Source organism: Silene latifolia, chromosome X (assembly GCF_048544455.1).
Source record: "Silene latifolia isolate original U9 population chromosome X, ASM4854445v1, whole genome shotgun sequence".
NCBI lineage: Eukaryota > Viridiplantae > Streptophyta > Magnoliopsida > Caryophyllales > Caryophyllaceae > Silene > Silene latifolia.
This window is the reverse complement of record NC_133537.1, coordinates 9026227-9051096: the sequence shown is the minus strand read 5'-3', so window position 1 is coordinate 9051096 and position 24870 is coordinate 9026227. Positions and strand designations below refer to the sequence as shown.

General features: G+C 34.6%; 2 protein-coding genes and 1 pseudogene across 5 annotated transcripts; 2 read left to right on the top strand and 1 right to left on the bottom strand.

Moving 5' to 3' along the window:
* Positions 1-4233: 4233 nt before the first annotated feature.
* LOC141622772 (uncharacterized) lies at positions 4234-12313 on the top strand. Of its 4 annotated transcripts, none has more exons than XM_074438786.1 (9): positions 4234-6303; positions 6641-6718; positions 7296-7718; positions 7807-7859; positions 9257-9328; positions 9424-9462; positions 9882-10082; positions 10190-10255; positions 12042-12313. In XM_074438786.1, exons 1-2 carry the CDS (start codon positions 4371-4373, stop codon positions 6712-6714), a joined length of 2007 nt encoding a protein of 668 aa, XP_074294887.1. In that variant the 5' UTR covers positions 4234-4370; the 3' UTR covers positions 6715-6718; positions 7296-7718; positions 7807-7859; positions 9257-9328; positions 9424-9462; positions 9882-10082; positions 10190-10255; positions 12042-12313. The 4 variants fall into 4 exon arrangements, with proteins under 4 accessions (XP_074294887.1, XP_074294886.1, XP_074294885.1 ...); XM_074438785.1 differs by having other exon boundaries at positions 4235-6303; positions 7300-7718; XM_074438784.1 differs by having other exon boundaries at positions 4235-6303; positions 6641-7718; positions 9429-9462.
* A 2411-nt stretch (positions 12314-14724) lies between these two features.
* Positions 14725-16840, top strand: LOC141622773 (beta-fructofuranosidase, insoluble isoenzyme CWINV1-like; annotated as a pseudogene).
* A 330-nt stretch (positions 16841-17170) lies between these two features.
* On the bottom strand, positions 17171-23824 carry LOC141622774 (nucleosome assembly protein 1;4-like). Its single transcript, XM_074438787.1, has 10 exons — positions 23590-23824; positions 23454-23497; positions 23245-23343; positions 18750-18842; positions 18533-18620; positions 18337-18398; positions 18056-18240; positions 17787-17964; positions 17669-17712; positions 17171-17576 (listed from the first exon to the last, which is right to left on the bottom strand). The coding sequence occupies exons 1-10, from the start codon at positions 23612-23614 to the stop codon at positions 17363-17365; spliced, it is 1032 nt and encodes a 343-aa protein (XP_074294888.1). The 5' UTR covers positions 23615-23824; the 3' UTR covers positions 17171-17362.
* Positions 23825-24870: the final 1046 nt, after the last annotated feature.

Genomic DNA, 24870 nt, shown 5'->3' with positions numbered 1-24870 from the left:
CTCAAATATCACGAAAATGAAGCATAATATATAATAACGAGTTTTTAACCCGCGCAATTTTGCGCGAGGTTGCTTTTAAAACATTGTTATTATAAAAATCTTTAAAAATATATGTAATGTACGTTATAAATATCATGTTTGACCCGTTTATAGCTAAAGAGGGATATTCTTCGTCTATAATGAGAATTTGTGATTTTATAAATGTCATGTTTATAATTTATATATTTAACTGATTATAGGATGTTTGGATTACATTTTTCAAAGAATAAAATAGACACATTTAAACCGATAATTTCTGATGTAACTCTTATTATTAATATGTCTTATACTGTAGATCGATAACTCACTTCTTAAACATCATACTGTCATTTAAATTGTGTTGTTTAATGATCGTGTTTACATTATGTCACAAATCATTTGTCTTGTTTGTTGGCTCGAATCAACTATAATTATCAGAGTTGAACTGAATTCTTTATCTTTAATATTTTCAATTATTAGTAATTGATAATTGTATTTAGTATTTCATATTTAATAATGTTTATTAATAAAAATGTGATTTTTATCAATTGTTGTAATATTATTTAATTTAACCAATTGTTGTAATTATATTTAATTTTCCAATTGTTGTAATTAAACTTTTGACTATATATTAGTTTTGTATTGCATAATTTCATAATCTTATTATTTACGTACAAATTTTTTGTTTATAAAAATTAAGGTGAGCAAAGAATAAACAACACAAATCACAAATAAATTAATTAAGATGTAAAGTAATGGGGTCCACCATCATTGTTTTTTGGAAAAAAAAAAATAAGGGTTTTTCTACATGGTAACCCTATGTTTTTTCAAATTCTACATGGTAACCCTACTTTTCACAGAACACACATGATAACCCTCAACTCTGTTAATATGCATTGCCGTGACCCTTAACTTTTTTTCCGTCAGTTTTGTCCATTAAGTATGTGACATGGTCAATTGAATTTTGAGATTTTCTACAAGGTAACCCTATATTTTTAAAAATTCTACAAGTTAACCCTACTTTTTCTACATATCACATGTGCAGAAAATATAATCCCTTAATCACTCTTTTTTTCACAATTTTACTCGATTACTCCCAAATTGCCATATCCACCTTCATTACCCTTTAACTAACCAGTTTTTAAAGAAAAATCCAATAAGAACTTTGTTCGATATCAAAAAATTCCCAATAAGATATTCTAAATACCAAGTAAAAGTACTCTATAATTTGATTTATAGGGTTAATCTAATTAATAAATTTATGTTTTCAAAACCTCATCAAATACGACAAAATTGAAAACGTTGTAAACACAATAATAACTTACTTCAATTATTCGACAAATTGACACAATAAAGTTATGTAAAATTAAGGAGTGGAGACTCATTTGTAAACATTAGACTTAATAGTGGATTTCTTTGTTAATTATTGAACCCGATTTTTTGGAAATTTATAGTAATGATACCTTAAAGAGATGATGATATTAAGAGTTGACGTTTTTTGGAGTAATCGAGTGAAAAATGTATTAAGAATGATAAATTTATGAACTAGGGAGTATTATATTTGTAAGTGTGTTTCTCTTGTAAAAAAAAAAATGAATAGGGTTATTTTGTAGGATTTAAAAAAATAGAGGGTTACCTTGTAGAAAATCTCAAAATTCAACTGGCCACGTCACATACTTAACGGACAAAATTGACGGAAAAAAAGTTAAGGGTCACGGCAATGCGTATTAACAGAGTTGAGGGTTACCATGCGTGTTCTCTGAAAAGTAGGGTTACCATGTAGAATTTGAAAAAATACAGGGTTAGCATGTAGAATAACCCAAAAAATAAACTTGTATTTGATGAGGTGGATGTATGAGATTGCTTTAAATGTTTTAGTATTTATAAAGACTAGTATTGGTGCCCGGCTTCGCCCGGGCTACCTTTACTTACCATTAATTTTTTTTTCATTAAATAAAATTACTTAAAGTTGCATAACCCATAAATTTATCATTAATATATTTTTTTATAAAATATCCTAAAATTACGATGAAATAAAATTTGAGACAAATTCACTCCCGATATTAATATTTTACTCTTACTAATGAAACAATAGTAATAAATAATAACATTTCACTACTTGCCCATAATCATTGTACTTTCACTACTCCCGCCGTAATTATTTTTACTGTCACTACTGTCGCATTAATATTGATAATTTCACTACTCCCGCCGTAATTATTGTTACTTTCACTATTGCCGCATTAATATTGATTATTCCAATACTCCCGTGGTTGTTTCTACTACTCTCACTAATCTCGTTGATAATATTGTTACTTTTACTATTCAAATAAGTGATTACTATCATATAACTATATCCAATGTTACTACAATTCTTTTTTTTACTGACGAAATTATTTTTACTACTTAGGCATGCAATTTTAAGAGGATTATATTTTTATATAAATATATTACATATATGCATTAAATCAAATCGAAAGAATTATGCAATATTATATATTATGGAATCTAACTTGAATTATTTATAACCTACTTATTATATTTTTGTATGTTAAATAATTAACATCTCTATACATCTAATAAACTATAAAGTTTAATAAAATTGCATTAAATTTAATATATAATCTTATTATGATAATAATTAATACTATAAGTGTGCATGTTTATACTAATTAATTATTTTATTTTAAGAAAATTGACCATCTTCTAGTCTTCTATAAATATTTAGGAAAATTACCAGACATTTTCTTTCTTTTAGTCTCATTGAAATTGACCATCTTAATTAATAATTTTATTTTAAAGAAATTGACCATCTTAATTAATTATTTTATTTTAAGGAAATTGACCATGTTTAGGAAAATTATCAAGCTTATATATAATTTAATTTAAACCCAAATTATATAATATTTGCATTGAGATCCCTTAATTGGGTCCATCACATGGTGCTAGTGATTTAAAACTATATAATATAATTAATTTGTATAACTTTCTTTAATTACATTGAAGTCCCTTGGTTTCTGGAATTAATATATAGTACTAGTATTGGTGCCCGGCTTCGCCCGTGCTACCTCTACTTACCATTAAATTTTTTTTTCATTAAATAAAATTACGTAAAGTTGCATAACCCATAAATTTATCATTAATATATTTTTTATAATATATCCTAAAATTACGATGAAATAAATTTTGAAACAAATTCACTACTCCCGTTATTAATATTTTACTCTTATTAATGAAACAATAGTAATAACATTTCATTACTTGCCCGTAATCATTGTTACTTTCACTACTCCCGCCGTAATTATTGTTACTGTCACTACTGCCGCATTAATATTGATAATTTCACTACTCCCGTCGTAATTATTGTTACTTTCACTATTGGCGCATTAATATTGATTATTTCACCACTCACGTTGTTGTTTCTACCACTCTCACTGATCTCGTTGATAATATTGTTACTTTTACTATTCAAATGAGTGATTACTATCATATAACTATATCCAATGTTACTACAATTCTTTTCTTTACTGACGAAATTACTTTTACTACTTAGGCATTCAATTTTAAGAGGATTATATATTTATATAAATATATTACATATATGCATTAAATCATATCGAAAGAATTATGCAATATTATATATTACGGAATCTAACTTGAATTATTTATAACCTACTTATTATATTTTTGTATGTTAAATAATTAACATCTCTATACATCTAATAAACTATAAAGTTTAATAAAATTGCATAGATTTTAAATTTAATATATAATTTTATGATGATAATAACTAATACTATAAATGTGCATGTTTATAGTAATTAGTTATTTTATTTTAAGGAAATTGACCATCTTAATTAATTTTTTTATTTTAAGGAAATTGACCATGTTTAGGAAAATTACCAAGCTTCTATATAATTTAATTTTAACCCAAACTATATAATATTTGCATTGAGATCCCTTAATATGGTCCATCACACGGTACTATTGATTTAAAACTATATAATATAATTAATTTGTATAACTTTCTTTAATTACATTGAAGTCCCTTGGTTTCTGGATTTAATATATAGTATTGATTGATAGTATTGATTGATTGATTGATAAGATAAGAGTTAAAGCGAGTACAATTATCAACTTCAAGCCTCTTGAAATAGCGTCTAGAAATAATTTTTTTTTTTTAATAAGCAAAATTTTCTATCCACTATACATCCACCGTGACAAATCAAGTGGCGGCAATCAAGTGGACAAGTTGATGTCCTTTTAGCGTGTGAGAAAATGGGTAATTGGGTAAGTGTGTGACAAATCCCGTGGCCCCGTACAATTCCATCCACCGTCGATTTAAACCCGACATGGTTAAAAACTTAAAACCAATCCGACATAACCCTAGCAAATTTTCAATTGTTGTATCGCATACCCTACTCTTCAGTCTTCAGTTTCAATTGTGTTTTAGGATGACGATGATGGTTCGATTCATTACAGGTAACCTTGTTCGGATTTACTCTTCTCAATCTCATTTTCATTCTCAATCTCAATCTCAATCTCAATCTCAATCTGGGTTTTACTCTGCTAATCGTGTTGTTGACAATCCCCAATTATTTCTCGATTCTGTTAGAGAACAATGTCGATCTGGGTTTTCTAGCATTCATGTTCCTGTTTCCATATTTCATCAATTGAACTCTCTTAGTCCTCGCCCTTCTATTACCGTCTTTAATCTGCTGTTTAGTGCCATGTCTAAGATTCAACCCAACCCCCCTTTCTCTACTGTCATTACTCTTTATAATCACCTTCAATTCTCCGGTCTCCGCCCCGATTGCTATTCCATTGGTATTCTCGCAAAGTGTTATTGCTCCTTGGGCCTTCTTGATTTTGCCTTCTCTCTTTTGGGTAGGAACCTTAAGATTGGATATCCACCTAATATTGTCTTCATCACTACCTTACTCAATGGACTTTTTGATTCTCACAAGTCCGACCAAGCTGTTAATTTATTAGATAAAGCCGTCAAACTTGGGATACAACCCTCCCTTGTTATTTACGGTTCTATGTTTAAAGGTCTTTGCCGCTCCGGTGACAATGCTGGAGCTCTTCGTTTGCTTCGGCATATGGAGTCTACTACCCCTTTTAAGCCCAATGTTATCATTTATAGCACCATCATTCATACTCTTTGTAAAAACAAATTGCTACCTCAAGCACTTGGTCTTTTCAAGGAGATGACAGCCAAGAACATTTTGCCTAACGCTGTCACATACAATACCTTAATTCGAGGACTCTGTAGCTTAGGGCATTGGAATGATGCTAAGGTATTCTGGACTGAGATGTTGGACAACAATATTGCTCCGGGTGTAGACACCTACACCACCCTAGTAGACATGTACTGCAAAGAAGGAAATGTCGATGAAGCAAGGGCTATTTTCGGACTCATGACTAAGAGCGGTGTGCACCCTAACATTCTTACTTACTCTGCTTTGTTGGATGGGCACTGTTTGCGCGGAGAGATGGATGCGGCAGAAAAGCTCCTTGATATCATGGTGAAAGACGGTGTTGTGCCTAATGTTGTGACTTTCAGTAGCTTAATTAATGGATATTGCAAGTCTAAAAAGTTTGACAAAGCATTGGAGATGCTCCGGGACATGCATCTTAAAGGAACCCATATAACCCCAAATGTGTTCACTTATAGCGCCATTATAGATGCCTTGTGCAAGGATGAGAGACTCCAGCTTGCACTCCAGCTTTTTAAAGATATGCAAGATGAAGGAGTGAAACCCAATGTGGTCACTTACAATTTATTGCTTGACGGGCTGTTAAAGGATGCACAGATTGATACGGCTATCTCCTTACGTAAAGAGATGGAGAAAAATGGAGTGGCACCTGATATTATTACATATAATATTATAATTAATGGTCTTTGTGAAGCTGGGCGACTACTTGAAGCAGTAGAGGTGTTCTCTTATCTTGTAGCCAAGCGGTTGCGGCCAGATGTAACTACGTACACTACAATGATCAAAGGGCTATGTAGGCAAGGGTTGTTAGGAGATGCAACAAAACTATTAAAGGAAATGGCGGACAATGGATGTCCTCCAAATGAACGTACCTACAATACAATTGTTAAAGGATTTCTCAAAGCTAATGATGTCGCCACGGCTTTGGATCATCATCGTGTTATGAGAAGGCAAGGATTTGCTGCTGATACCGAAACTGCTTCTTTATTTCTCGGCTTGCTCACTGCTCGTAATTTTAGTGATACGGACAAAGCTTTGCTTCAAAAGTATTTTTTGGAGTATGAAGGTAGGTGGCTCTTTGTTGTTTTGATCGTAAAGTTTTTGAACGGACTAATGGAGGCTATGGCATATGTTCCATTCAACTCTGCTTTGTATTTATGAAGTTGCCGAGTTGCCGAGACTACTCTTTATAAATCTTAAATCTATGCCATTGCTTTATTTCTAAACTGTGTACTTGATGTTCATATCATTTAATGAATATTGAAGTTCTTTTTCTTTTTTTTTTAAAAGAAAAATGCGTAATGAAGTTCTAACATTGGTGAATTTTTATCGAACCTTGCTATGTAATGAAGTTCTAGCATTGGTGAATTTTCATTGAACCTTGCTTGTTTACTGATCTTCAGGGGAGGAGAAGAGAATGGATGAAGCAAATTGTGATTGGAAATCAAAAATAGAGTATTTCCGAACAAAAGCGTAATTAGGTAAGATGAGTGCTATTGTGCTACACAAATCGCTGGTCACTTCTCTGTACAGAGAAGTGAAGTGTAGGGACTGTCTCCTCACAATATCCTAAATGATAGATAGCCTTTGTTAAGCTTGGTCGATTAAAAGAGCTGTCAAGCTGATGTTTTTCATTGTAGCCACAGGTTTCTGGGCTGGGTGGAATTGATAACTACAATATATAATGATCAAAAGGGTGTGTTGTCTTAATGGTAGATCCATGTCCGTTCTTTTTTTTTTCTTTTACAATATTTCTTCTTTTAATTGAATTGAATGCAACATTGACATGGATTTTAAAGTTAAAATTTTTATTTAAGGCGTGTAATGTTACATTGGAGCTCTGCGCAGACATCTTTTATATAGTTTTTAGGTGGATTCTTTTATGACAAATAGCTTTAAGTTAACTGTTGTTATGCCCCTTTGCTACTTTTGTTAACCCCTTATGTGGATGTTGAATGTTTTGGTGCGAAGATGTACAACCTCTCTTTTCTTAATTAATTTTAGATTGTCCTATTGTTATAGAGTTTGTTGGTTTTGTTCTGTTTGCTTATGTTGGAGGCAGACAAGAGAAGGATACCCTCAATTAGATGGGACTATAATAAGGAGTGGGTCACAGTGAAGAGTTCTGTGGTAGTGTGGCAAGTTTTTCACTCGCAAGAATAGACAGTAAAACCAAAAGGGGTTCGAATGTCCCCATATATTATATTAGCCGTGCCCTTTATTTGACTAAAAAAAGAAAAAGAATAGACGGCAAAAAAAGTACTGATTATTTCCCCCAAAAAAGAATACTGATAAGGAAGTCGGAGACGACACCGTATTCCCCGCGTTTCATTTCATCGTTTCAGAAGACTCAACTTCCACACTCTCTCGAAACATTACCTTTCTCAGCAATCTGAATATGGCGGCTTCGGCATTTTCAACATCATTCAACTGCTCCTCAATTCCTTCTTACACCACCAAAACGACATCGTTTCGCCAAAGGTAAAATTTCTCTCTACACTTCTCCGCCTTCTTACTCACTCGTCTAATCATTAATTGTTTTAATTAAGCTCTTGTCGTTCAATTGCAGAACCTTGGTTGTTTCTGTTTCAGATAATGCTTGCAACGATTCTTCTTCATCTGGTTAGTCGTAGTCTTTCTCGTTTACGGAGTACGGAGTGCTAATTATTAATTGCTCAATTTTGTTACATTTTCCCTATTAGTGAAGACTGAATTGAATTTGATAATTGTTTTTTACACATTTATATAGACTTGATTTGATGTTAGTAATTTGAAGGACTTAAGTAGACTTAGGCCGTGTTCTTTTGGCCTAAATTTAATTTAATTTCGGTTCAGTTCGTTTTATTCTTACTTCACTACCGGCTAGGTTAGTTCAATTCAGATAGTTCCGGTCGAAAAGGATGGAGCTTACTCTTGATAGTGCTGAGAATCAAAGAACTTGCTTAGTGATTATATATTTATATTACTACTCTATTAGATTAACATCAAGTAGCTTATTTTGGTACTAACTTAAATAGTTGTTGTAATGTAGGCGTAGTCGGGAGATTTGTGATGTTGAATTAGTCTTGTTTTACATCGTCTTAGGGTTACAAGACTTACAACATAGTCAGTTTAGCTAGCATGAAATGAGCCACATAGCATATATAGAGGTCGTCTTAAGCTTGAGACGGTATCAAATGAGATTTTGTGTGTGATGTTAGTAATTTGAGTGGCTAAGGTAGCCTCATCTTGATATAGCTGAGAATGAACTAGTTTCGCACAATTTGGATATAAGTGCTAGATAGCATCATTTGAAATTGGCTTATCTTAAATTTTAACTTTTAAGTTAGCTTAGTTTTGTTCGAGGAATGTCGGACATATAACACCTTCTGGAGTTTCTGTCGAAGCACCTTCGTTTTCAATCTGCAACTGACTTAACAAGGTCATCTAGAGAAGAGAGTCCGTAGGTCCCAGCCTTGAAAAACACTCTAAGCTAGCTGTTCGAATCGAGTGTGTTGGTTGTGGAAGACCACTTCTAAATAATTAGGTTGAAATCATCACTTTAGTGAAATCGTGTGGCATCTTGTTCAAGCTGTCGGTTCTTCCTGTTCCGGAAAGTCCTCCCTTGCTTTGGTAACTGAAGTTAGGTTGAATTAATCGAGATTATCTACACTTAATGGACCGTTTTATGATATTACTGTCTTATGGACAAATTGTGGATGAATGACGAAATTTGATCTTGGAAGGTCTTTATGAAAAGGTTCAATGTTTATTGGGTATGTGTTTGTGGTATTTGTGTTGTATCGATTGGTAAAGCGTAAATAAGCTGTGATAAGCATAAGTACTTTCTGCATTTATCATTTTGGACAAGGCTATATTCGTGTTGTTACAATTTTGCTTGTGCCTGTTACTTGAGTCGCCGATGTATGTCGATCAACCTTTCGAAAAGTAAAGCTAGAGGAAGCTAACTTTTAAAATACTTACCTAAATGTTGAGCTGCATTGTTCTAGTTATTGCGTAAATTATTTTCTTCGCTACAGGTTTATCAAGTAAAATCAATGGGCTGTCTCCAAAACTTGATCAGTCTATATCCTATTAAATTCCGGTCTTAGGTAAGTTTCTGTCCTTAAAAATTGCTCTCGTTGATGGAGTAATTTACGTTAACCCTGCCATTTGTCTTTAATGAACATGTTTTATTTTTTGACAGAGAAGCTCAGGGAAAAGGAATCGAAGAATTCATATACTTGTAATTTGCTGGCATCTTTTTTTCACAAGTCGTTGGCGTATATTGTGTCACTTAGACTCTCTGATGGTAATTTGGACACACACACACACACACACACACTAGCAGAAATGTGTTTGTAGTTCATCTGCATTACTTGCTGCAGTATGACGAGAAATGGTTTACTTTCACAGTTTTACCTCTTCACCCTCAGTTATGTTTTTTTTGCTGTCTGGCTGTATTTACTTGATTGCATGTCATGTTTTCTGTCACGTGGTTGTGTTTCATTCGCCACGTTTCTGGCTGTTGTAGTTCACATGTATAAAAATGGTGGTATGGGCGTGCTGGACACAGTACACCACTATGGTTGGTTGTTTTTGAGATATATTTTGACTAGTGGGTTGTAGATTACTCTTACACCTTTATCTTCCAATGTGCTCCAGTAATGTACCTATTGAAGCCAGAAAGGGTAATCCACCCATCATGCCAGCTTTAATGACTCCAGGAGGGACTCTGGATCTGTCTAGTTATTATTCAGAAATCGTATTATGTTCATCGGGAAGCCGATTAATTCTCAGGTGTCGCAGCGGGTCATATCCCAGCTCGTAACTCTTGCAACTATTGATGAGAAATCGGATATACGGGTATCTTTTTAGCTGCTACTATCTTTTGTTTTGCGTTCCAAAAATTTCCGTCTGACTTAAGGCAGCCATAATATGTGGCTGATGACTTCCTCCTCTATTTTACTCAGGTCTATTTGAACTGCCCTGGTGGAAGCACATATTCCGTCTTAGCAATATATGATTGCATGTCTTGGGTAAGCTTTTTAAAAATAGCCTTGTATTTTTTACAGAACCTATTATCACATCCATTACAACAACAAAAAAAAAATATACCCTAGAACAAATCATGCACTTCTCGTTTCCTTTAGGTTTCTACACACTTTTCAAATTGGTACGGATATAATCCGTCATTTAAAGTTGTCGCAAAATACAAAGGCTGTTGCAAAATCTGTCCCAATAGGTTTGCGACGGAATCTTGCGACATCATATTTGTCCCAAGTCAATGCCAGGTCAACATTCCAGGTATGACTTTTTTGCTGTTTGGGACGGACATTCTGTCGCAAAACATTAAACTTCCGTAGCAAAAAATACTGATCCGTCGCAAAGAATAAAAAGTCGCAGCAAAAAAATGGATCCGTCGCAAACAATAAGCTGATCCGTCGCTAATTGGCCATATACAAACTGCTACTGCCTCATTTTTTCCTCCCCCTTAAGCACCCAAATTTACCTATACACCTGTAAAGACTACCAACACCCACAATTTACATAGTACACATCCACAAAGCGGTTTTCCATTCGCACGAAGGAAGCAACATCAACTTTCCATTAAGACCCCGTTTGGATACTTGAATTTCATTTTAAAAAACCAATCTCAAATTAGGAATGTGAAATCATGATTCTCAAATTCAAATTCAAACAAAGAATTTGAAATCCAATTTCTACGTTTGGTAATACAAAGAATTTGAGAATCCAAATTTGATCCAAACTCAATTTTCAAGTAGTTAACTCATATTGCAAGGTTTTAGGCTAATTCCGCACTACAAAATAATCATTCGACATAGATTTTAACTACAACTGTGTTATTGCAACAAATTGTCCAACTATAATCAAATTCGATCTATAATTTCAACTAGAATGCTCTACTACGCTCATCAAGACAAAGCAAAATCCAATCTAATTTTTGATCACTTGGAAGGTCTTTGAGAACTTGAAATTTGACCCGTGCCTCCACGAACATATTTACGGCAGCTGGTAGAACTTGAGGACGGAGGATGCCAACAACTTTGGAAACCTCATCAAATATCTCTTTTCCTCCCAAAGTTGTAGTTGCTTTTAGTCTAGCTTCAACATAACTTTTGAGTGTGTCAGCATGAGTAACCGCATCCGCTAGACTTTTACTTTTTCGCTTCTTTTTAGAGCTTGTTGAAGTAGTATCAATGCTGGAAGTTGCACCATCACATGCTTCCTCATCCATCATAGTAGCACCCTCTTCATAGTGCTCCCCTCCTTCACCAATTGGCTCTATCGGGTCCAAGTAATATCAATATATCATCCCAATGCTCGATATATTTATTGGCATAAGATGAGGGAGCTGGGTTGCCCTACAAAAATTACAAGTTTACACACTGGATAAAAATACAAGAAATATACAAAGTAACAAGACGAAAGGCCAAGAAATATACAAAAGTTGGGCTGTTTACAAATATAGAAACTACTCGAGTCTAACACTGTCGTCCCACAGACGCACTCAGTGTGTCGTAATTACAAGCAAAGTACAGCATCATACCAAAAGAAGTCAGTGACACATTTCCACCAAACTAATCTGTTCTTTAAGTACAATCAATAAGACCCAACCTTCAAACTTTTCCTATTGAAGACACAAAAACAAGAATACGAACTATGAAAGCTATCAGCACCATAAGCAGTAACTCACGTGTAAGACTGTGGTCGTCTAAGACGAATCAAAGTAACCTTTTTGCTGTAACATACTAAATATATATAGTTATATACTGATGTTGATGATTTCTGATGTTTAAACAGGAAAGAAAAGAGAATGAATCAAACAGTGCAGAGTTCATATCAGCTCTAGCCGCACGAAACAATGCTGGTTATTGCCTGTGCCGAAAAATTAGTCATAAACAACATTCTAGCCTTAGTTGCAGCAGCACATCATCAAACTGGTGGTTATGTAACCTGTATTCTCCCTAGCAGTGAAAATTTAGAGTCAGCCAAACATTCTAGCCTTACTTGTATTACAATCACACCACAATTAAACTCTGGTTGAATTAACTTCATCAGTGTGGCTCGATCAATCAGTACTGTTATAATTAAATCAGGATTCATAGGAAAGCATACCCTAAATAACTCAAACATAGCATTGCTAAATAAGAGAATATAAGGCTGCCGCATTACCTTAGTATATGTATCCCATCCAGTCATCTCGTCACGTGGTACTAACACCATCTTCCTACAAATTCAAGCAATCCGAAAGTCATTCACTTAATACTACATACTTATGTTGCTTATTTCCATCATTCTTTGTTATGGTTTGGTTAATATCCAAGCTTCTCACCATGTGTATAGCCACCTTCAAAACAAAATGTCATCTCCTCCTTCTAAGGAACCGTATCGAACCGGGTACCATTTTCAACCCGTTAAAAATTGGATTAATGGTACATACTATTTTTAACATTTTCCCCCCTATTATTAGGGTTAGATTTTTTTTTTCATGTTAATTATTTCTAACGTTGACTTTTTCTTAATTTGTATGGCGGAATCTATCAATGGTGCACGTGTACGTAGATCCCAACGGTTAGTTTTCATTGCCTCTCAACTTTGTTCTTGAAGAAGAAGAAGAAGAAGAAGAAGAAGTAGTATTTATATGTTTTAGTTTTAAAACTAAATAACTAAATATTTCTCAAAATATACGAATACTAACAAAAAGTAACATGGAACAAATAAGATATAAATTTTATAGCTTACGTTGAAGAACTATTTACTTCATTTAAAATCACGTTAATCGAAAATCAAAAACGTCATATATAAAAGAACAATATTATATACGAGTCTAATGATAGAATTAATTAAATTAGAATAATACGTATATACATATAGATTTCATGCACGAATGCGCACATCTCAACTAACACAAATTCTCATTTGTAACGGCGATATCCGTCACAAACTTGTGATGGGTACCGTTTCCTCTCACAAAATGCTCATTGAGAGGTGAGTGGCAAGCACATGGGGGGTGCCCTACATTGTCCTCTCTCTTTTTGTGAGAGGTCACAAGCTTGTGACGGAATTAGCCCGTCACAAGCAAGACTAGCTGCTCAACTAAATGTAAGTCACAAGCTCCCAACAAGTTGCTTTACAATGAGTCATGACAAGCTGTATTTTTAGTACACTCTTTTTGGATCTCGTCGCCAATTTTTTAAAAAGTCAATCCGTAGCGTCTTTTTATTTTTTGGTGATCGGAAACCGTTCCCGCTACTTTTAATGTACATTGAGTATACCGTATACTAAACCTTTTAATTAAATCTTGATTGACTCTGAGTTTTCACACTATGGCGCTGTTTGGTAAACGGCATATTGGCCAATTTTTACCATATTCAAGGGTTTTAGCATGTTTGACCAATCAATATGCTAATTTTAGTGTTTGGTAAAAACATATTGAAACAACATATTTGGGGTCAATATGCTGTTTTACAATATGCTGCTTACCCCAGCATATTGGTTAGCATATTGTAAAATACTCCCTCCAATCCAATCCAAACTACCCACTCACTTTTTAAAGTCAACTTTGTTAAATTTTGACATCGATTATATTTAATCAAATTTTTAAAATTTATACGTAAAATTTACATATTTACATTTGTTATAAAAAAAGGTTTCGGAAAATTATAATTTCTACACAAAAAAATAATATATAAATGAAGAAAAACGTGGTCAAAGTGTCATCTCGTAGACCATGAAAAGTCAAATGGGTAGTTTGGATTGGATTGGAGGGAGTAGGAAATTTTTCTCCATTTTACAAAAAAAACTAACAATCTACTAATCGTAATCTGCCAATTACCAAACACTCAAATTAATTTTGCTAATTATAATATGCTAGTCAAACCTTTTGAGAAAATCTGTCATTTATAATCTGTTTTTGCAATCTGCTTTTACTGAAATTAATCCGTTGTTTACCAAACATGGTCTATATATTAATAATTTTCACTCTTTCAAAGTAATATTTATCCAAGTTTAGTTTTTATATTGACCATTTGACATATAATATTGCAAATTAAGAAATGGTTTCTGACTTACTTTCATTATTTATAATTCAAAACACGTCTTTTTGAATAAATTAGCCATAGCAAAATAAACATTCATCATGTTTACGTTCTGATCTAATTCTTATGAACGTTTTTTGACAAGTATGACGAACATTAACTCGACATTAACATACCCTTCTTGCAACGATTGGGCACATATTATTTTACCGAAAAACTCTTGGTTACACCTGATATAGCGTACCATATAACCGTACAACATATACCCCAGCTAATTTTCACATATATTTTACTCCATACTTTATTATTAGTTAGAAATGTAAACAATTTTAATTGTATCATTAATTAATTTGGATGTACGATAACCTATTATGTCTTCCTATGTCATGCAGCACCAATGTTATACAAAGGAGTTGTCAAAAAAAAAAAAAAAAAAAAAAAAAAAAATGTTATACAAAGGAATATACCACTTATTCTACCAATACAACCCAAATGGAGTAGTATGGGGTCCCCCAGTGTGGGGCCATTCAACATCGACAGACATGATTAACTGGTCACCTCAACCCTTAACCATAAAACCCGAAATCCCAGCCAACAAATACAGAAGTTGGTCTGGTTCGGCCACAATTCTCCCCGGAAATTACCCGGTTATTTTATTCACCGGAATCATCAACCAGCAAAACGGTCAAGTTCAAGAGCCCTACCTAAGGACCCAAACGACCCATTTCTTAAGGAATGGTACGTGCCTAAGGCCAATAACCCGGTCGTTTCTTAAGGAATGGTACGTGCCTAAGGACCCAAACGACCCTACACCACAAATCGGTATCAATGCCAGCTCGTTTCGAGACCCGACAACTGCCTGGATCCTCCCAGATGGTAAATGGAGAGTCCTTGTAGGGAACAAGATTGGAACCGAAGGCGTCGCGCGTTGTTATTTAAAAGTAAAGATTTTATTCATTGGGATTTGGCTAAACGTCCATTGTATTCTTACCAAAAAAGTGGAATGTGGGAATGTCCTGATTTTTTTCCGGTTTATGCAAACGGTAATAGAATCGGAGCCGAGGACTCGATTTTTGGGAGAGGAGTTAAGCATGTACTTAAGGTTAGTTTGGACGATACGAAGCATGATGTTTATACTGTCGGGAATTACAACGTGAAGAAAGACGGTTTTACCCCTGATGTCGGGTTTATGAACGCTTCTAGTTTGAGGTACGATTATGGGAAATATTATGCGTCTAAGACGTTTTTTGATGGGTCGAAGAAAAGGAGGATTTTGCTTGGTTGGGCTAATGAGTCGTCTTCTGTCGAAGACGATGTTAAGAAAGGATGGTCCGGGATTCATGTAAGTTTCGTTAAATAGTAGAGTTGTTCATGAGTCGTCTTAGTGATTGTTGAAAACTTATTGTTAGAAGATTTTTTTTTCGATTTTAAATGCAGACGATTCCAAGACAAATTTGGCTAGACAAATCTAAGAAGCAGTTGATCCAATGGCCGATTGCGGAAATTGAGACGTTGAGACGGAGACCGGTTAATGTTAACATCAGAGCACTCAAAGGAGGGTCGTCTGTTGAAGTTAAAGGTGTTACTGCTGTACAGGTGAAATACAATTTTACACAACTAGTTACATTTTTTTTTATAAAATAAGACGGTCTGATACTATGAGACTGTTTACTCATATAGTTTTAACTTGTGCAATTTTATGCAAAATTTTCAGGCAGATGCGTCAATAACATTTAAGATCAAGGATTTGAGCAAAATTGAGAAATATAACCCGATTTGGACCGACCCACAATTGCTATGTAGCCGAAAGGGTGTGTCCGTCAAAGGTGGGCTCGGACCATTTGGGTTATTAACATTGGCGTCCAAGGACTTAAAAGAGTATACTGCTGTTTTCTTCCGAGTTTTCAAAGATCACAAAAAATTTGTGGTTCTAATGTGTAGTGATCAAAGCAGGTAAATTCGATTTAAGCCGTATTTTTCAACGTCTATATATAGAATGTGGAGTAACGTAGAATTATGACTAACTGAATAAAAATGCTAATGTTTTTGTATATAGGTCGTCTAAAAACCCGACTACTGACAAAACGACGTATGGAACTTTCGTGGATGTAGATCCGATTGCTGAGGGGTTGTCCTTAAGAACATTGGTAAGTTAAATAACAAGATTGAGAATGTTTTTTAATTACTTGAATATGAAACTTCTCGGGTTATATATATGGCAGATTGATCATTCCGTGGTAGAGAGTTATGGAGCGAAAGGAAAGAACGTAATAACAGCAAGAGCATACCCGACATTGGCGACATTCAAGAACGTTCACTTGTACGCCTTCAACTATGGCTCATCGACTGTTGAAGTTAACGAGTTGAAGACTTGAAGGCATGGCGCATGAAGAAAGCTCGCATAGCTTAGATTTAGAGTTCTAAAAGAGATTTCTTTTGTCTTAATTACACTACTTGATTATGCATTGTATTTTATTTGTTAAATGTAAAGTGTGTTTTGATGAGGGCAAACATTTATGTGAAAATGTAATTTTTGACCTCTTTAATAACAGAGAGAACGATTCCAAGTCACGGTACAATGGTACTATGGTAGAAATAGCTTTTTTCTGTACTTTTTCAGATTCATTCATTCGTTTACATATGATTAAAATACCTTTCACAGCTAATAAAAAAGGTAAAAAAATGACTGAGACGGAGAAAATACAACTTTACAATTACATTTTAGGTAAAATCATCAGACACAGGTATTTCCGGCCAATATCCCACTCAAACTCTACACAATATCATGTAGAGGAAGAATTTCTCCATGTAGATACAGCATGGGTAATAAATGAGCAGGGATCGACAAATCAACCATTGTACCATGAAGGCTGAGTCGAACTCAAAGGGTACTTGAGAAACAAAACCATGTATATAATTTCATTTTATGTTTCGAGCAACCATATTACAAATCCTTCACGAAAGAGGAAAAGCAAAGAAACCAAACGAATTAATTAAGTAATAATGATAGAAGGATTTGCAACTACCATAAACTTGGTATGAGGTAGAAAGGGAAGGGTGAAAAATAGTACTTGCAATGAGTGATCAAGAAACTGGTATCGATCTCTTTGGTTCCTCTCCATCGTCGTCATCATCATCATCATCGTCATCACCACTCTCTTCTTCATCATCATCGTCTGCATCATCATCATCACCATCATCCTCATCATCATCTATATCCTCAAACTCATCTCCCTGAACAGCCTCCCCTGTGAACCATGATACAGCATGGGGAATAATCTTGTCTCGAATGGTAGAGCTGCATGAACAAATCATATCATCAGGAGTAATAAGGCAACATAAAAGTATGGCAGCAGAAGAAATCGTCGTATGCTTATGTGGCCGACTCACCCTATCTCATAGTCTTGCTCCATTAAATTTTGAAGCTCCTCAGCCTGTCAAGTTTTGAATTAGTAATTCTCAAGTTACGAACGTAGATAATTAAAAAAGTTTCAAACAACACACTTACTGCATCATCATCAATATCATCTTCATCCTCCGGAACATGTGGAGGGTTAAAAAAGTTGAAAAAACTCTCACATTTTTCAATCTTAGTAATAGGTTTGGTATTCTTGGACCCCTTTTTAGGCTTTTTCTTTAGGATCTTTTGAGTCAAACACTTCCCAGGAAGCCATTCGATCTCCGTCCTACAAATTAGCGAAACAGTAAGATAAATCAAGTGATAAATCAAGTGACATGGGTACTAAAAGTTACAGACCAAAGTGATAAGCAGCTTACCCTATTGCCTTCTCTAGAATAGGTTCATCCTCATCAACCATATGATAAATCTTACTAAGAACTGCATTTTTAAAATACGGGTTTTCATCAAAAAAGAACTCAAGCTTGAAGCCCTTTGGATCGTCATTCCTAGCCCGCTTAATATCTTTAAGATACTTAAGAGCTTCTTCATCACGCTCAGTGATCTGAAACCAAGAGATAGGCAATATTTTTCAAGTTATAATGATAAACATCAAATAAAACGGACTGCTAAATAAATGTCTAAATCGGCAGACAATCACCTCCTCAGATAAAATTTCATTGGTCTGCATTGCAGTGAGCCAAAAGTTAGGTACGCCTTTCTCTGAAAGAAGCATAGAAAAAACCATGTGCAATTCAGTTAGCAAAAAACATTTAAAATTTAGATTGCTAGCCCTTGTGAGACTGTTTGAAAGTGTTCCGTAGCAAAATTAAGCTCGAAGAAGTGAGAACTGCTACCTTCGGATGCTTTTTCCTCTCCCTGCTCCTGTGTGGCTTCATTTGCAACTCCGTCAACCTCAACTACACCATTCACAATTTCGTACCTCTATAGATGATGGGAACGGAAACAGAAATTAATTAGACAAACATTACAGAGCCCACACTATCACATGCACCCTGCTCTCAGGAACAAGGAAACCAAAGCGTAATTTGCTAGCAATCATCAGAAAGATACCTTTGTGTAAAGTGGTTCATAGAGCTTTTGATATTTAGCTTCTAGAGCCGCTCGCTCCTCAAAGAATTTGGACTCTAGCTCATCATGTTCTCCCTAAATGAGAATTAAAGGAAAGCAGACAGATGAGAGTGCTACACAACATGAGAGGAGAGAATTTGATGCTCAATGGCCAGCCGAACATGCTGAAAGGATCGTTGCAGAATTATTAAAAACGAAAACTTAAGCCACGAGAAACAATAGAATGAATGCAGGTAGAGAATTCTACTGCCACAGAACAAAAACCAGTGACGGCTTTAAAAATGTCCATGCATTAAAAAAGTTGGCATTGAAAAACAAAGCAGAGTGCTTTAAAGTAGAAGAAATAAGTCAACACCAACTATACAACTACGATTTCAAGCAAAAAAAAAGAGATTACCACACACGACAACTGAAACATAGTGCAAATTTATGACTACCAAAGCAAGGTAAGATGACAAATGACACGCCAAAGTCAGGACCACATTATTGATGTATATCTGTTTCCTATGAGAAGAAGCCTAATGTGCTACTGCCAACGTCGAGCCGCTAATTCAAGCAAACCTAGCATTAAAAAGAAAAGAGTGGCCGATACTGCCAATCCAAACATCTGGCAACAAATGCATTCAGCTCTGATCTGATCCCTTTTTTTTCTCTGTACTACAACTCCTACCCTTACTTTGTGTACCATCATTTCACATAAACACACTGTTATCATACCAAAAACCCCAACTACCAATCAACACCATTGCCAACACCGGCTCTAAATCCCTACAAGCGTGACAATCCGGACAACCCTACTTGATGCCTAAGGCCCTACTCCGTAAGCTAACACAGTTAAACGTATAATGGATCAAAATCACTAAAATCTATACTACAATCACAATATTACCAAAAAAAAAGCTCCCTAGTATTAAGACCAGAATTATCTTAAACAAGTATTCCCTACTCCAACATATCTCTAAACATAGATAATACTCACTACGAAGTAAGTAAATATTTGGAACGGACGGGGCAATCAATTGTATAGAATAAACCAAAAAGGAATGCAATCATAATTTTTCAATCAAATCAATTCAAAATAATGCAAAATATTGAGAAAATACTACAATACACTAAAGTAAAGCACCCACTTTGATTCAAAATGATTGATCACTATCGATTGAAAATTCATTTGTAGAGAAATCGGACACGTGAAGACTACAAATATCTTAAACGAGTCTTCCTAATAAGGAATATACTCCAATAAAACGATAAACATAAACGACTCCAATAGATTGGTATTTCAATCAAAGTTAAACAAACAATTGAAATGACCGGATTAATTAATCATTTATTTAGGACAAACTTGTAAATAACAATATAATAGAAATGGTTTAGCAAAAGCTTTCGATTGTATCTTAACCAATGTCAAAGTCTCAATATGTATGATAACACTTTATTTTACCGCTTTTTAACTCACATTTTATCTCTTACCTAGTCGAATTAATAACTCGAGCTAGCTTTATTCACCCATTTTAGTATTAAAAATAATATTAGTCGTCTAATTTTATATAATGCAATTTACATTACTTTTTGGAATAATCGTAATGCGATTCGATATTTTATCGTGTAGGTACCATCAAGAAGAGAAGAAGCGGGTTAAATAAAGTGAGTCAAGACGGATCAAGTTTGACCGTAACCAAATGAATAAGGGCCTAAAACAAAAGAAATGAATTGGAAAAGTCAAAGTTGGCTCTTGTTTATTCCAAAATCACAAATCCATTCTTGTTGCTGGTCTTTGGTTGGAGTTCATCATCATCAAACACCAACTTTCAATTCACCAATCCATTTCACCTCTGCTACTTCCCGTATTTGACAAATTCACCATCAATCCATCATCACCATACATCTACACCATACATTCACCATCATACTCCATAACTACAATCATCAATTGCTAAAATACCATTCACCACCTGCTCTCGTCTTGACAGCCCGAAAACCCGGCTTCGAAGCTGCTCAAATTGCACAACTACATCCATGGCTCGAGTTCATCGAGTCCCATCAATCAAAGGCTGCCCTGAACCATTACAACAGCTCCACATTCGCCAATCGAGCCGTCACCGCACTGACCCGACTCCGCTGCTCTTTCAATATCGCAGCCACAACCATCAATCAAAACCCGATTCAATTCGATTCTACCACCATCTTCACTAAGCTCCACCCTCTTCACGATTGAATAACCACGAGCAGCCCAGAAATGATCCCAGATCGAGTCGCCATGACTCGATTGCTTCATCGAAATCCGAGTTGAATTGCAGTCGATGCTTTTAAGGAAGAAGGAAGAAGAAATCAAGTAGGGGATTTAATTGACTCTACCGGGTGAATCGTGCAGCCGAGGGAGTCAAGTATGCCCGGTCGGGTAAAGTTGATGCCCGGTCGGGTACAATCTCGGAGGAAGATATTTTGGCTTTTTGGCGGAAGAAGACAAAGGAAATGTGGAAGGCCGGTGGGATTGTTCTGGGTATTAGCTGTGTGTCATGTGACACCTTAGAGGAAAGATTAGATTACTATTAGATTATTAATATTATTATTATAATTATTATTATTATTATTATTATTATTAGATTAGATTATTAGACTAGTATAAAAGGCACACTCTCATTATTATTATAGGGGGAGTTTCACAACATTACCACCTTAGAAATTAGACCAGAAATTAGATTAGAAATGAGACTAGTTCATCTTATTCTCCCAATATTGTAAGACAAAAACATCTCCAATTAATTTGCCCTTGAATCAAATTTGTAATCTTTACTCAAAAATTAATAGAATTGTTCTCTTGTTTATCCAAATTCTTCATTCTTTCAATCCAAGTTTTCACCTTTTGCAATTAAGTTGGTATAATTTCTCTTCCTTATTTCATTTGTTTACATTTTGTTTTTCTCTTAATTCTTGTTTAGTTGTTTATGTTAGAATACTACTTCTTGTTGTTTAATTGATGCTAATCTCTTTCTTGTTCATCTTTTCTTTGTTTTCCATTGTTGTTGCTCTCAAAGATTGAGTCTTTAACTTTCTTGTGTCAAAGATTGAATCTTAGAGTTGCTTGTGTTAAAGGTTGTGTCTTTTAGTTTAATTCTCACCCATTTTTAGTTTAATTTGTCTTTCTTCATAATTTGTGTTGGATATTTGCATGATTAGTAATAGAATTTGTTCTTCCACCATGTTTATGCTTGAAGATTCCATCTTTATTGTTTCTTTTGCCCTTATAACCATGATTAGTGAGTAGTATTCTCACTAGGGTGCGATTAGACTCTAACATGAGTAATTTATCTAATTTATCTAATTGAGTTCATTAAATTAGTTGTTGAGGAGGGGTTTTTGGGTTTAACCAAAGGAATTGAATTGTTGTGTCTATTTGGGAGTAATTGTCGGTTTTGACCCTTGTCCACCAACGGGAGTTTGTTAGGTTGGGATTGATTACATTACCTCTTTTTGGTCGTGTGCCGACTTGGGTTGAGCCCGGGAGGGAGAACCCAAGTGGGTGCCTTTGTTTTTCGGTTTGAAATTCACCTTCGGGAGAGGGGTAGGGATGACCGGGAGTTTATCGCGGGCTTAAGCCCTTGATCTTGATGAGAGGTGAGCGGAGTGGGCCCACTTTGGTGAGCCTTGAGTCTTGAGTCGGGGGAAATCGAGTCATGAGCCCGGGAGGGAGTTGATTCGGTATCACTAGTGTCCCACCATGAGCCCGGGAGGGAGTTGGTGGGCGAATTAGAGGCGTCTCCACCCAATACACTTCCCCCTTGACAACTAGTTGAAGGAACTCATGATTTATTACGAATGTCGGTGGTTTAGTCGCTCCCTAGGCTTTAATTAACTTGAGTAAATCGTATTTATTAATAGCTTGCTTTCTCGTTCTATAATTTAATTAGTTTAATTTATTTCTTGTTATTTAGTTTAGTCCTTTATATAATCATTCATCCTTATTTTCTCCGACTTAGCTAAGCATAAAAATTTAGACAATTAGTAATCACCCTTCCTCCTTGTGGTTCGACCTCGACTACCCTACTACATTAGTTGAGTTAATTATTTGATTGGGGGAGTGCGACAAACCCCACTATCAATGTAGTAGTACAACTTTAAGCTCATATGTTCGGAAACGAGATCATAATACTTTCACTGCCTCAATCATTTATTTACCTTTGATTAATTACTCCTCGACGGTAATAAGAAGAAAAAAAAAGGCAAACAAATGATGATGCAGGGAGTAATACACTATACTTAACTATCAATATCCTCGTAATATTCCGAATACTACATCCTATTAAAAGTTTAAAACCAATAAGGAATGCAATCGTAACTTTTTGGGGGAAAACAATAAACCCTAACAATCTACCATACACTAAAATTAACCTAATCAAATTAAGTCAAAATAACGCATTAATCAACAAACACAGTCAAGTCAAATTCAGATGAAAATCAAAATCGAAAATAAAACCTGGAGAACACGAAGCGCTTCGACACGCTTTCTAACAATAGGCGTCAACGATTCAATAAAATCCGAATCACCTTCAACTGCCAAATTCTGCAATTTATTCTGCAAAACATTTCAAACAAAAATCATAAAAACAATCTAAATTAACATTTTATAAATCCTAATTTTAATTTTAGTTACTATAAATAGAAAGAGGGGGAAAATCAGCAAACCTTAAGTGCATCAACAAGTGTAGCTTTATCTTCTGCACTCATACCTACAAAATTACGAATTAAATTGAAATAGGTAATTAAGGGGGCGAAAGTGAAAACTAAAAGGTTAAAAAAAAACAGTAAAAATGAAAATTACCAGCGGTTGGAAGATCGTTGTTCATGTTTTTGTTGTGTGTTTTGTTGAGAGAAGAGGATATATGGAGGGGTGGAGTTGAGGTTGAGCGGTTTCACTCTATATATGTTGCCACGATATTCACCGTTTGTGATCGTCTCGTCTATTAAATTTAATTTGTCGGATTTTTAGAAGTAGCGTAAATTAAAAGGTTTTGATGGGTTATTGAAGAGACCTTAGCCTAAACGGTTAAGATCGAGATATTGTGAATCTCCCTCGCCATATATTGTATTGACATTGCGATTCATATGACACACTAAAAGAATTACTCATACCCAGTCACTACTATTGGATCAAAGTTTTGATTTTTTTTCCAAATTGAGAAGATTTTGGCTTTGTTTTTTTAGTGTTCAACTAGTTTTGTATCCTGTGAAAATCACGGGATTTTTAAGGGTCTTTTTTAGGTTTATATTTTTACTATATGATTCTTCGTGGTTTTAATAAAAATTTTAATCATGAATTGATCAAATGATAGATATGTAGGTTTATAACTTCAACTTCAGGTATCTCATAAATAGAAGTGCATGATACAAATACCTCGGCCCTCGAAAAAGTAAGAAAATGTAGTAACATCGGCAAGATACTTCAATCGTATTGGAGTTTGTGAAACTTGAGATACACTAAAAAAGTAATCTTAAAGCATCTTATCTAAATAAACGAAAAAAATATGACCGGTAAATTAATAGAGCAAACAAAATATGAGAGCTCAAAAGAATATAACAAATATTAACAGATAAATTAGCTAGAAATTTACGAAAATGTAAATTGTTTTCCAAATCTGCATATTATCACAATTTCCATCTTATCTATAAAATCTTATTAAAGGCTAGTCTCAAAAGGTCACGCGGACAATGTCACGTAGGATAAGAAAAAGCCACGTGTGCATTTGCAATGTCATATCTTAATCCGTATGTCACTCTAATCTATAAAGTTTTATTAAAAAGCTGCTTGAAACACCTATTAAATGTCACGTAGACATCGACTAAAAGCCACCTAGGATTATAAATGTCACGTAGACATCGACTAAAAGCCACCTAGCAATAAATTATTTTTTAATCCACTCTCTTTTCCTTCTTTAAAAAAAACCAAAATCGGATTAGTAATCCCTGTTATTTTACCCCACCCACATATGAATCAACTACATATACAATTTTCAAAATATCATCTTTCCCAATTTTTTTGCCAAAATGTCTTTGGATTGCCGATGTCCGCGTTGAAATATATTTTTATCTATACAATATAGTT

Excerpts from the sequence above, each read along its gene's own strand:
- LOC141622774 (XM_074438787.1), bottom strand. The coding sequence starts at position 23,614 with ATGAACAACGATCTTCCAACCGCTG. Across the intron at positions 23,344-23,453 it reads CACTTGTTGATGCACTTAAG|AATAAATTGCAGAATTTGGC; the intron begins GTTTGCTGATTT and ends AATGTTTTGCAG. Across the intron at positions 17,713-17,786 it reads ATGATATTGATGATGATGCA|GCTGAGGAGCTTCAAAATTT; the intron begins GTAAGTGTGTTG and ends AAAACTTGACAG.
- LOC141622772 (XM_074438786.1), top strand. The coding sequence starts at position 4,371 with ATGGTTAAAAACTTAAAACCAATCCGACATAACCCTAGCAAATTTTCA. Across the intron at positions 6,304-6,640 it reads GTATTTTTTGGAGTATGAAG|GGGAGGAGAAGAGAATGGAT; the intron begins GTAGGTGGCTCT and ends ACTGATCTTCAG.